The sequence below is a fragment of the Labrus mixtus genome, chromosome 8 (assembly GCF_963584025.1).
Source record: "Labrus mixtus chromosome 8, fLabMix1.1, whole genome shotgun sequence".
NCBI classification, from domain to species: domain Eukaryota; kingdom Metazoa; phylum Chordata; class Actinopteri; order Labriformes; family Labridae; genus Labrus; species Labrus mixtus.
The window spans coordinates 8,461,662-8,475,322 of NC_083619.1; the positions used below are offsets into that span (position 1 = coordinate 8,461,662).

At 42.2% G+C, this 13,661-nt stretch overlaps 1 protein-coding gene and 1 pseudogene across 1 annotated transcript; both read right to left on the minus strand.

The window, feature by feature from the left end:
* Positions 1–3,537: 3,537 nt before the first annotated feature.
* LOC132978769 (intercellular adhesion molecule 1-like) lies at positions 3,538–10,843 on the minus strand. Its single transcript, XM_061044073.1, has 6 exons — positions 10,687–10,843; positions 5,210–5,302; positions 4,872–5,123; positions 4,441–4,767; positions 4,058–4,315; positions 3,538–3,940 (listed from the first exon to the last, which is right to left on the minus strand). Exons 1-6 carry the CDS (start codon positions 10,736–10,738, stop codon positions 3,810–3,812), a joined length of 1,113 nt encoding a protein of 370 aa, XP_060900056.1. The 5' UTR covers positions 10,739–10,843; the 3' UTR covers positions 3,538–3,809.
* A 1,011-nt stretch (positions 10,844–11,854) lies between these two features.
* On the minus strand, positions 11,855–13,601 carry LOC132978449 (angiopoietin-related protein 2-like; annotated as a pseudogene).
* Between the last annotated feature and the right edge of the window lie 60 nt (positions 13,602–13,661).

Here is a 13,661-nt window from a genome sequence, read left to right on the forward strand (position 1 = left end):
GGACTGGGGCGCCGTTTGCGCCGGCCGGGTACTCGACCATGGGGGCTTGGAAGTGAGGTATTTCTGACCTTCTGGGTGTTTCTTTGGGTGTTGGGGAGACAATTTCAGACAGAGTTTTGTAAGGATTCGAACAAGGATTTGTTGGGTTTATTATCTTCGTCAGAGGAGGATGTGTCTGGGCTCCCTGGAGGTGTTGATTGTGCCAATCTTCCTCCGGAGGCTGACGTCAGTTTTTCATCCTCAGTCTGTGGGGCTGATGGTGCAGAAAGTTCTGGTTTTGGCATGTTCTGAGGTTGTCCGTGGAAGGGGTTATGGGGATTGATGATGGGCTGTTGTCCGGGGTATGGTGGTGGCAAGAACTGCAGGAGCTGTTGTTGCTGTGGGGGCAGGACAGGTGGAGCCATGTAGGTGGGAACCCAATCTTCTTTGCCTCGAACTCCACCGGTCAGAGAGGGATAAAGAGCAGACACAGGGGGTGTGGTGGGGTTATCAGTGAAAGCATCTGGTTTTTCTTTTTCATCATTTTTTTCTTTTTCATCATTTTTCATTTCATTTTTCATGTTTGGTAAAACTTTCCCTGTCTGTTTCCTGTCTCTGACTTCTGCTTCTGTCATCCATATTTTCCAACATTCCATTTGTCTTTCAATCTCCTCCAACTTTTCTCTGTCAATCTTTTTCTTAGACTTAACTTTCTCTTCCTTCTTTTTCAAACACGTCTGTAACTGTATCAGTTGATTCACGCTTAGACTTCCTTTATCCACATTCGTTTATCCAATATTCAACACATGACAAACATTTTTCTCCGTATTTCTTTTTCATAAACACAAAAATTGGACCTTGCAGGTCAGCCCCGTCCATCTTACTCCCTGCAGACCCCATGGTGTCTGTCCTGAGATTATCGAGCGTCCCCGATCAATCTGTGTAAATTTCTACCTTTACACTGGTCTTTCCAAGTTTACCGGATTCAAGGAGTCACCTGAACTCCTCTGGGCCTGGCGAAGTCACCTGAACTTCCTTTATACTAACTACCTCGTAGTTATAGGGCCGTAAGATGGAAGAAACTTAACCTTTCAATTTTGTCCTAAAATACACAGTGACCTTTGACCTTAAAATTGTGAGATCAGAATGTTTTTACCGTGAATTAGGAGGTTTTCTCGTTCGTTGGATTCCGAGGTGACAGCCGCAGTCCACGCAGTCGGTCCTCTCAACCTTCAAACTTTCAGGGTTGAGGCAGGACGATCTTTTTCAAAGTCCTGGATGCGCAGTCACCGTCTGCCGTGGATACGGCGGTCAGCCTGGAATCCCACTTCTGACACCAAGTTTGTTGTGGATTTTTCTGTTGGTAATAAAAGATCTCAAGTCAAAGTCTTTTGTCTTTGTGTATTTTATTGCATATAATAAAAAGTTATTTTGCAAAAGGAGTAATCAGCTGCAAAAGTAACATCAGTCACAAGTGCATCAAAGATTCCCGGGGCAGTCCCGGTTGCAGAGCATATTAATACTTTCACAGGGTGTAGGTATTTTACATATACATGAGTGATACATCGTCATTGGTTTCAGCTTGCCCTAGTGACTATGCCTTCTGCTAGTTTGCCTGGTGATTTATCTATGCAAGCTTCTATAAGGCACCTGGTACAGAGGAACACCAACAGAAACTCCTTTGTCAGGAGGGCACTGATCTAAGGTCATGCTGTACCCAGATCCTGAGGAGTGTTCCTGTTGGAGATACAGACCAAGGCCATACAGAGAAACAGTTTCTAATTGCTAAATGACGCACAAACATCCTAATCTTTTAAAGTCAGACGAAGGCAACAGACAGATAGTATTTTTCCACTACAAACGTTACATATTTCCCTCAAAATCCAACATCCAAACAAAAACAAAAGCATCGGATTAATGTGCAATACTAATCCAAGACTCAAACTCCTTCACTCATCTTAAAAGCAACAATGTTGGCATTTAGCTTAAACTTGCCTTCTCTTTGTTGCAGCTTCCAAACGCTAAAGGAATCTGTCCGAAGTCGGAACCGTGTTCCTGAATGCACCGTCTGGCAGCTCCAGAGTCTTCTGCTCACATTTTGTTCTTCAAAAACATGACGTTCACCGTTACCGGACTTTATCTAAGTAATCGCATTATTGCTTTCCCTGACAGTAGTTAGGCTATGACCCCCCCCCCCCCCCCCCAAAGCGAGCCAGAGGACAAACTCACCCAAAGGTCTGTGCCCCAGTCCATGTTCAGCCTGTTGGCCAAGCTGTGTGACTCCCCCGAATACAAAGAACTTCTCCAAAGTTATCCCAGTAGCAGCTCGGAGGAGGAAGACGGCCCTGCAACCTACAATAATCCCGACGTGATAAATCAGTCGAAACCACTTTGCACTCTGTTTTGGATTTCTTTAACGAATAACATATGCCAGCATCTTAATTCGCTAATTAACTTGGGCTATGAGCTGTTTGTCGAGATTTTTTAAATATGTTTCATAGCGAAGGAAAGAGGGATAAACTAGCTTTCATATCCGCGTCACTCCCAAATCCTAAATCCTAAAGGGCCAGCGCACACAGCCACGGGCGGCTGAAAACTTTAAAGAGCTCATATGTCCTTTTTGGGGTTCGTATATTTAATCTATGTATCTACTTTTGTACGTTCACAATAGCTAAAGTTCGAAAAAAAAAGTGTCTGTTTTCATGTACTGCTCCTCCTTGCTCCCTCTACGCTCTGAGTCCGTCAGCTACGCTCTGTTGAGCCCACACTGTTAGACCCCACGTGGACCAAGTCTGCTCTGATTGGTCTGCCGATCCGCTCTGTCGTTATTGGTTAGTTGCTCAGCACGCTTCTCGGAAATTTCAACATGAGCTGCAGGGCTTGCCACAACGAGCCAATGGACTTAGATCAGTGATCTCACACTGATAATGACGCTGGACTGACAATTTTTTATTGAGGGGGGCTAGAACTGAGCGTTACATGCGGCTAATGCTACAGCTAACAGGAGGACGTAGGAGAAGCCGCGTTTCCGCAGACTTTGAATTTTTGCAAATAGATGTGCCTAAACATGCACAGGACACATGGAAAACACACTAAAGAGCATATAAAACCAGAAAAAGCAGAATATGGGACCTTTAAATCAAAGAGTGTTATAGTGTTTTTTTACGTTACATTGCGCAAGACACCGTGCCGAGAGTTGTTTAAACCCCGAATTGATAAATAACAAGCTGAAGATTGACCTGTTTTTTGTTTGTTTTTTTTTACTAAAAAAACATCTTACATCCTAAGCTACAGGCCTATATGACTGATGTTAGTTTAAGCACATCAGTCATTAAAGTCACCATTGTTCTGTTTTTATTTTGTTTGTTTTTTGTATTAAGCAGCTGCAATATTTTGTTTTGTTTGGTGTATTTCTTAACATAACATTTCAATAGAAAACAAACTCGGGAACAGACAAAAATCCAAGACACAAAATTTGAAACCATAAATACAAACAATGTCAATTATTGTCCAGTGAGCAATGAAGGCTTCCTAAATTGAAAAAACACAACACATCAATACAGGTTACTGTGTTTATTTAAAAAGATAAAAATATATGTTAGACTTTAGAGAATGACAAATTAAAATAAATGTTAGGATTCGCCTGATCACTGATCATTTTCACTAGATTACTCTATAGTTAGTTACATTTTGTGTTTTAAAAAAGGTTAGAAAATACAAAATTTACAGGCCATTTTGCCATGCTGATAGAACAATATGTTTTCTTAAGATATCAGTCCCCACACTGATATCCATCAAGTCATTCATATCCTAAGCTTCAGGCTTATCTGTCATTGGGATATCATCCGTGGCATTTTTTTCAGGCGATGTCGGAGAATGACCACGGTGATGCTGAGCAAGACAACCACACAAACAATAACAATAACCCATATATACCATGAGGGACCCGCACTAGTTTTACCTGTAAGATAGAAAAAAACAGCATTAATTCAAAGTGCACTTCTTACTTCTTGGTGCCATAAATGTAACTTATGTGTAAAAATGAACATCAGCTAAACAAAACGTGATCTGCTCTTACTTAGTATTATCACTGTGACAGATCTTGTCACAGTCCCAATGTCATTCGTGGCATTACAGATGTAAACACCAGCATTGGTAGACGTGGCTCCAATGATGCTGATATTCCCCCCAGTGGTCTCTCTCGCATTCATTGCAGAGGGGAACTTCCATTGCATCATAGGGGAAGGGTTGCCCTCAGCAGTGCAGTTAAAAGTCATATTTTCACCCTGGGCCAGGGTAATCTCTCTAATGTAACTTTCCTTGAAAATGGGGAGATCTGAGGAAAAGATGATTTCAGAAACATAAAATCCCAATTCAGCAATATATAATGAAAACTGATATTAGTAGGGATGTTTGGCTAGTGAACATAATATGACAATTAAAAGATAAGCGGAAACTCACAGTGCACATCAGCTATGTAAGGCAATGAGGTCATAGTCGGGACTGGCCGTGGACCATACGGTCCAAGATGAAGCTCAGCAATGCATCTAAACTCTGATTGGTCAAAACCTCTCCTAGGTGTGATTCTCAGGGTAGGAGACACACTGAGTGGGGTCACAATGGTGTTATTAATTGTTTGCTTGTGCACATGTATGGCGCCTCTGTACCACTGTATTTTGAGGTTCCCAACAGGAGCCACATTGGAGATGTTACATATCAGGGAAAAGTCTTTGCCCTCTACCATCGGTCCAGGATTCATTGCAGAGATTGACACCATGTCGGGAGTTTCTGTAAATAAATAAAAAAGAAAATAATGTAGACATGGTACAAGATATATGCACAGACATTTGCATTATGGAGGTGAAGACAGAAGATAACTCAGTGGTACTCACTGTAAAGAGTGACCTCTGGCATCACAATGCACTGCTCCCGTTCTGTAGTGACGAAACACTTAGGTTCTATGGTCCACTCTTCCAGTTTTTTAACCCTCCAGGTGACTGCCGGTGGATTTACAGCCCCTGTGCCTCCTACTGTTGACTCCCAGCCCATTACATAAGCATCTGGGGCTGATGTGCTGCAGTTCACTGTAGCTGGATCTCCAAATTTCACCACAATTTTGGGAGGTGTCAATACGAGAGGGCAACCTGAAATTCAAAAGCGGGCATGTTCAATCAAAGCTTCCTTTTATTGTACACTATCAGTCCTTTACCATAGTAACACAGATGTTCACCTCTGGGGGCGGCTGATGTTGATACCTCTGGGTAAGTCGGTGTTGGTGTTGTTGCCTCTGGGGTGGTCATGACTACAGGGACCGTCATCTTGGCTATAAAAGCATGAAGCTCTGTATATTAATAAAATTGCATTGTTTCTAGAAATAGAAACTCTCTGCGCACACACAAACACATTTCTTGGCAGTTAAAAAGAGGAAGTTTTCTTTTTCTTTAAACACTGACATTATAACACCTATCACACCCATTTCATATCTCAAAGTTGAACCTTATAAAGAATGTTTGTTTTAGAATTTTATCTGTTTCACCTAATTCTCTTAAAAAAAACCACAGAATTCATCCATGAAACTGACTCCACTGGTCATGTCATCCTATCCTTATCATTTTATAACAGAACCTCACTTACAGGAAATTCATTTTATTTTTACCTTTATTTATTCTCAAGAAATCATTGAGGGCAAGCCCTCATTTACAATGACGTTGAGAGTACAATTAAAACGAATAAGAGACAAAAAAGACGAAAAACAACGAAGACAAAATACATAGATTATAAGACCAGAAGAATAAGCAGTAAGCAGGTAACTACAGTTAATAACATTTACACTCATGAGTACAGTGAGCTGTGATCAAGTTTTTAAATTGACCCATAGTAACCATTGTATTGAGTTTGAATGTGTTTTGTATTGTGTTCCAGGTGTGTGCAGCACAATAGGTGAAGGATGTTTTCCCAAAGTTCGTTTTTACATGTGGAACCGTTAACATCAGCCAGTCACTTGATCGAGTCTGATACTGATTATCATCCCAGATTAATAAAGAAGTGATGTATGCTGGTAGATTACCCACAAGTGATTTATAAATAAATAGCAGCCAATGCCGTTCACGTCTAACTGTTAGTGAAGGCCAACCAACTTTATCGTACAGGATGCAATGATGAGTGGAATATTTATCACCAGTGATAAATCTGAGGGCGGAGTGATAAACTGTGTCTAATGATTTTAGGGTGGAGGCAGAAGCATGTCTATAAATGACATCCCCGTAGTCCAGAACAGATAGGAAGATGGCTTCAATTATTCGCTTTCTACTCACTAAGGGGAAGGTCACTTTGTTTCTGTACAAGTATCCAATTTTCTGTCGTAGTTTAGTGGTTAATGTATCAATGTGAAATTTAAATGAAAGGGATTGATCCAACCAGATGCCAAGATATTTATAATGAGGTACTCTTTCAATATTGTGACCTTCCAGAGTTGTTATATGCAAGTCATTATCTGTGGTATTTCTGGCTCGTGTAAAGAGCATGTATTTAGTTTTCTCTGCATTCAGTAATAATTTTAAATCAAGGAGTGCATTTTGTAATTTGTGAAGTGCTTCTTCTAAAGTTTCCATTGCTAAGTGTGCAGTCTCAGCAAAACAATACAAAACTGTGTCGTCAGCGTAGAGATGGGCCTTACAATTTGTAAATACAGAAGCAATATTATTAATATAGATCGTGAACAGCACAGGACCCAATACAGGACCTTGTGGAACCCCTTTTGATAGTGGTAAGTATTCAGAGCGATCAGATTGTACAGTCACACATTGCAATCTATTAGACAGATAATTCTGGAACCATTTAAATGAAGAGTTGTCAAAACCAACATCATGTAGCTTCTGCAGGAGTATGGTGTGATCAACAGTGTCAAACGCTTTAGTTAAATCAACAAAGAGGGCAGCACAGTATTTCCCTTGATCAACAGCAGATACAATATTATTTATGACAAAGGTAATTGCTGATGTGGTGCTGTGTTTTTTTCTGAACCCAGACTGGTGAGGACTTAATACAGAATTTCTTGAAAGGAATGATTTTAGTTGATTATTGACTAATGTCTCCAGGATTTTAGAGAGGCTGGACAGTTTGGAGATCGGCCGGTAGTTGTTGAGTTTGTTTTTGTCGCCGCCCTTATGCAGAGGGACGATGTGTGCTGACTTCCAAACCTGAGGGACAACTCCAGTGGTGATTGAAAGATTAAAAATATAGGAAATTTGTTCCTTGATTAGAGGGGCACAGAGTTTTAAAAAGTACGGCTCTAGATTATCTTCTCCCCTTGCTTTCCTAATATCTATAGAGTGCAGAGCCTCCATTACAGCAGAGGAAGTGAAGGCCTGTATAGTAAATTTAGGGGAATGGTTGTGGGAAGTAGGAATATGAGCCAGCGGCCGGATATTAACAGTGTTTCCAGAGTACAATGTTTCAAACTGACTCCCAGAAGCAGCAAAATGGAGGTTAAAGGCACGGCAATATCTGAAGTTTTATTTGTTTGGCCTTCATTTAAAGTAACATAAGAAGGGAGAGATGGGGAGGATTTATTTTTGTTTATATTCACTGCTTTCCAGAATTTTGATGGGTTTGAAGAGCAACTAGAAATCAACTCCTGGTGATAAGAGGTTTTAGCTTTTCTCAGTGAATATGTGCATTTATTTCTGAGTTGTCTGAATAAAAGCCAATGGGCTGCTGTGCCTGTCTTTCTTGCTAATGCCCAGGCTTTGTCCCTTTCCTTTAAAAGTAATGATAATTCAGTGGAGAACCATGGGCTTGATCTATCTTTAACCCTTAACTTTTTAAAAGGTGCATGCTTGTCAATAATTTCAAGAAATGTATTTGTAAAATATTCAAGTGCATGATCCACATCAGGTATTTCAGATGTTTGACATATATTACTGTTCACAATGTCATTAAAAAACACCTGTTCATTAAAATTTCTAAAATTTCTCTTGAGTACAATCCTGGGCTTAGATTTTGCTAGTCTAGCACTCCTTATACATGCCAGAGGACAATTGTCACTGATGTCTAGGGAGAAGACCCCAGAGGCTGTAATTTTGTCCCTTCTATTAGTAAAAATTAGATCAATCAATGTTGATTTTGAGGGATCTTTCAAATTAGGTCTAGTTGGTTCAGTTATGATCTGTGATAGATTTAGATTGTCACACATCTCCTTTAAGCTCAATGAATCATTTGACAACCAATTTAAATTAAAATCACCCAAAACCAGGATTTCTGAAGTACTGAACTGAGAAAACATTTCTGTTAATTGATTAATAGCACTGGGATTAGCTGATGGTGGTCTATATACACCTAGCACAGTCAATGATCTGTTACAAGAGATTTGAATTTGTAGAGCAATACATTCAAACGAGTGAGGTATAGAGACGGTATTTAAAACAGTAACAGATATAAAGTCCTTTACATATATAGCCACGCCACCTCCTCGTCCCTCTCTGTCTTTTCTGTACAAGTTGTAATTATTTATTGCAACTTCCGAATCATGGATACTCTTTTTAAGCCAAGTTTCTGTCAGCACAAGGATATCTGGGTCAGTTTGTGATACAAGAGTTTTCAGATGATCTAATTTAAACTGAGCACAAAGACTTCTAATATTTAAATGCATAAAACCTAAGCCATTTCTTGACTTAAAAGTCTGTGGGTTAAATAAAACTTGCTCAGAGTCACAGGAGGGCCCACTAGCAGATGGCAATGGTTTTGGTTTAATTAGAACTAAGTTATCCTGGTTACAAAAACTTGTGCTGGGGAGGAACTGGCAGTGCTTACGGACACTGGTGATGAGTACAGGGATGCTAAATACTGGAGAGCAGAGAGTGTTGATAATAGGGCTCACCTGAGAATCTAGATCCTGCCTAATTTCAGTGGAAAGAAGTGGCTTCATACACCAGTAGATGGAGCTATGGGAGCCATCTGGACGATGCCAGTGGTAAGGAGAGAGAGTTCCGGTCACTAGTGTCCAGGTGCGCAGAACGGCCAATTCGTCATGTGCATCCCGTGGAGGCGATGGCATAGAACATGTTTGAGGCTAGCGCGTGGTTGCCTTGAGGATTTGGGTGGATGCCATCTCTATTAAAAAAGGATGCACGCTCCCAGAACATATTGAAGTTATCAATAAAAACAAGGTTGTTTGAGGAGCACACATATTGTAGCCAGGTGTTGAGGCTAAGCAACCTGCTGAAGCGGCCTACACCTCGATGGAATGAGGGGATCGGTCCTGAGATAAAAACTGATTTTTTGCAGTCCTTCAGTACATTAAAAAGATGATTAAATCGCGCTTCAGTGATTGGCGGTGTCGTTTGTGCCGACGTGGATGATAACATTTCTTGCATGAGGATGTTTACTCACGAGAGCCGGGATTCGTTGAGCCAGATCCATAACCTTGGCACCGGGGAAGCAGTACGTCATGGCCGTTTTGGATTTGATCCTTCTGATTATGGAATCACCAATAATCAAAGAGGCCGGAGCGGTGGACCAGGAGTTTGGAGCCGCAGCATGATCACGGCGAGCAGTGACATGTTTCCAGCTGGGCCATGGGGATACGGCGCGTCGGTCAGAGCGGGTCGGCTTTGGTTCGGGGACCCGAACCGGAGAGTTCACCACGGGGCGAGGGGTGAATTGCATGCACCCCGGTCGCGAGGGTGCTCTGAGTCTGGAGCAACGGTCAGCATGGGAGGAGGATCGACTTGGCAAGGACGTGGGAAGTGGAGGCGAGGCCTTTTCCAGAGATGACCGGGGCGCACAGCGGCCGGCGAGCGGGGGAAAATCCTCGTCGTCCAGGATGGCAAATTTGTTCGAGAGCCGGATAGCTGACAGTGGAGTAGGGCGGACTGGGGGGTTCCCACCGTGTTTACTTTTCCGGGCAACCTCCCATGGCTCTTTCTGGCTTGGAGTGGAGCTTACAGGGACTTTGGGTTTAGCTCCGAGTTGGACCCAGTGGTCAACAGACTGTGCGGCGGCTATGTCCAAGCATGGAACAGTGGAGTCCAGTTGTCCGGCCGTCGGAGAGGTGATAGTGGGACCAATTGCGACCAAGGAGTCCAAAATCCGCTCTTCATCCTTGAGCTGATACAAGATGGATATTCTCCCTTCAAGCTCGGAGATTCTCTGGGTAAGGCGAAGACAGCTGTCGCAGCCAGACGGTGAGGTGAGTGAAGGCATGACTCCTGGGGTCCTGGTACCCAGGGAGTAAGTCACTGTAGCAGATCGGCCCTTCGGTGAGCAAGTCTGTTAGCAATGCTAAAAACAAACTAGGAAGCAACTTGCCACGGCCAGAGTTAAAAAATAACTCAATACGTTTCCGATTGCTGTACACGTTATAACAAAGTATAAAATCCACTCGAAATCCAATGTTATCGTTTAAAAACAGTAATACAGGGATATCATCAGAGTGTAAGCAGCGTCTCTCTCAGCGTGTCTCTCAGCGTGTCTCTCAGCGTGTCTCTCAGCAAACAACGCGGAAGATTGTTGTGAATTCTTGTATAAAGAATGATTATCTAGAATACATTTTCAAGCGCTTAGCACCACTGCTAATACATTGAGCTATTAAAACACAAAGCAAAAGGGAAAACTACCCCAGTGTTCTAAAGGTTTATTCCTAGACACATCACCAAATAACGTGTAACTTCGAAGTCCTACACAGAACTATTGTAAAGCATCACTCACCACACAGTAAAATCATGAGCATGAGAGGGCCGAGCGTCCTGAGAGGCTGCATGCTGGATCAGCACGCGAGAGGAAGCAGGTAGATTGAGGAGGTAGCAGAGAGAATAAAATAAATACACACAGAAGCAAAGTCAACGCCCTGGTGAACAGGAAACTGTAAGAGGAGATATGACACAACAACAGTTGGCTCATAACTGAGAAACCAGATGAAACCCTCTTCTCAAGTGTTTGAAAAATCGGTCATAAAGGAGCTTAGCCTACTTGGCATAATTTATTGAAAATTATATATCGAAAGCGAAATGAGAAACATCACAGAAAATGGCAACAGAAGACAAATATCTCCACACAGTACATGTTTGACTGTTTCCAGTGACATTTTCTATACACAAGTCTCCAAAGAATGTGTGAAGACTTAATAAACAGACACCCTTGGCTGCTCAATTTGCAGCCTGTGAACAGAAGAGGACCTCTGACAATCTGACCCTCTAATCATCAAAAATGTTTAATTATGAATTTATATACCATAAAACTTCAATAACTAGCCTGGGCTTTTATGACCCTGCCTTAATTTGGGACAGGCGTCGATAAAAGACAAGCCTTTAATTCTTTTTTAATCAAAACTTGTGCACAGCAAAGATGGGAAAGATTTAAATGTGTATACCAGAAATAATATTCAACTGTCTACAAAATGAGGATATTAAGAGAGGAAGAGGCCCCTGACAATATGATCACTAATGAGTGCTGTGCTGGTCTGTGGAGCTGTAAGCATATCAGGGTGTTTTTAGTTGTTTAAAGTAGATGATTCCAAATTTAGCATGAAAAAAAAACAACATTTACTTTCATAATCTCAATAATTATTTGAATCTCTAAAGCCAACACAAGCAGCGGAGTCCCCGTCTTTCCTGTAGCTCACTAAGGTTTACTTCAGTTTTTATCCCGATCATCATGCAGGAAACTCTGATGTGCAATGTGCTCTACTATGTCTTTTTTTTTTTTACAGATGTTGAAATCCATCTTGAAATGTTGTGTTTTACCAACTTTTGCAACACTAAATGCATACATGCGTCCTGCCTATGATTGTCAAAATGTGCGTCAACACAGGCTATTAATCGTTCCTTTAAATGGGAAGAGCTTTTACTTTATACTTTATACTGCTTTTTACTATATAACAAACTATCTTCCTTGATCCATTATATGTCATGCTGTTGGAGCAGCAGCAGAGCTATCTTCAGAGTGCGCCCATCATCACCACACCTCTGGCTGATGTCACTTTGCACTTTTCAACATAAGCATTACATTGCACAGACTGAAAGAAGGACAGGATGTCATCATTCATGAGTGTTGTACAAACATTTTCTTCTAAGGTTAAAAAGTGAAATTGTTCACACCCATTAATTGTTTGCTTTATACTGTAGGTCAGACATAGGACTGTCTGCCGCTTGGCGCTGCTTTACAGGGTCTTCAGTGAAATATACTCTTTGAGGAAAAGTCTGCTTCAGTTCATTACAGTGTTTTTCATACATGTCCATAATAAAGAAATGTTATGTGGGCTTGATCATCAAGGAAACACGTTTCAGAGAGTAGGACCCTCCATGAAACTCTGCCCAGTAGACCCCGTCCTGGTAGCAGCTGCGATAGTGTCCGCCCCGATACCACACACTGTTCAGGTTGGAGTGGGCGCACATGTGGTACCACCAGCCTCCCTTTTGGAAATGAGCACAGTTACCTGGTGACAAAGCAGGTGAACAGGGTTATTTAAGGAAACAGTCAAAATGCAGACAGAGCACTAACAGATCCAGGAAGTGAGCAGACCTGTATAGCTGTCCTTGTCTCGGTCCAGAGTGGTGAAGGCCTTGTTGTTGTGCCAAGAGAGGGAGTCCCCTGCAGTGCCTTGGTATTGTCCTAACCGCAGTCGGTACCAGTCACTCTCCGGCTCCAGGTGGAAGCTGTCATACTCTGCAAACACCTGTCGGCCCTGCCAGTCCTCCAGAGCCACCCGTAGCTTATACTGGGCCTGCTTAGTCATCCAGTAGAGGTGTTCTAGACCAGTACTCCCCATCTAGGTTCCCAAAGCCTTGCTGTAAAAACCCAAACACAGCACTTTAAGCTGAGGATATGTTCATCCATGAGTTCTAGATTTTTAAGCTTTGCTAGAAACTAAAAACAGATTAAATGAACTATGTAGGTCTGTTCCTTTGTCCACGTCTTTGATCCAGACCGAATTATGAGAAAATGTAGTTTTTTTTTCTCAGGCATTGAGACTTTTGTTGACCCAGACTTTACTTTAAGTGTGACAGCTCTTTTATTTTACTACTCAATTCAACATCTGCTGGACAGATTGACTTGACAATATATCTGATTCTTGTTCAGGCTTGAAAATAAATGCACCATCTAATGAAGAATACGGTCAATGTTGTACCTACTTGACATCATCATGTTAGCTATCCAACATTAGCCAGTGCTAGCTTGGCTGTAGACTCTCTTCCATAAAATGAACATTGAACAGAGGGGTGTTTTGAAGGCTTGCAGGTGTGTGGAATCACCTTATACTGCTCCCAAGTCCTGAAGAAGTTGACAGACCCATCCTGTCTCCTTTGGATGACTGTCCAGCCTCCCTGAGCCTGACTCTGCTCACACCACGCCTGCAGAAGGCGGTTGGCGCTCTGTGGTCGGAGCAGGTAGATCCCACTGGTGGACTCACCTGATTCCAAAACATGCTGACAGTCTCGCCACGGGCCTGAGAAAATATAAAAAAACATACAAAGGTGAGGAAGGGGCACAATACCAATGCTTGAGAGAGCACTTTTTCCAACCCTTGCATGGCCCTGTAAGAGCACTGGGCAGCTCCTTTGGTGACAGTCTACTTCATCTGTGGGGTTAGAGGACTACAACCTCCGTACATGGGGCGCAACATAACTGCAAGGCCATCGGCGCCCCTGAATCTGTTTCTTTGACACAGTTACTGCCCTTTGTGA

Coding starts and splice junctions, on each gene's coding strand:
- LOC132978769 (XM_061044073.1), bottom strand. CDS start 10,738: ATGCAGCCTCTCAGGACGCTCGGCCCTCTCATGCTCATGATTTTACTG. Junction 5,303..10,686: donor GCTCATGATTTTACTGTGTG/GTGAGTGATGCT, acceptor ATGCTTTTATAG/CCAAGATGACGGTCCCTGTA. Junction 4,768..4,871: donor GCCAGAGGTCACTCTTTACA/GTGAGTACCACT, acceptor ATTTATTTACAG/AAACTCCCGACATGGTGTCA.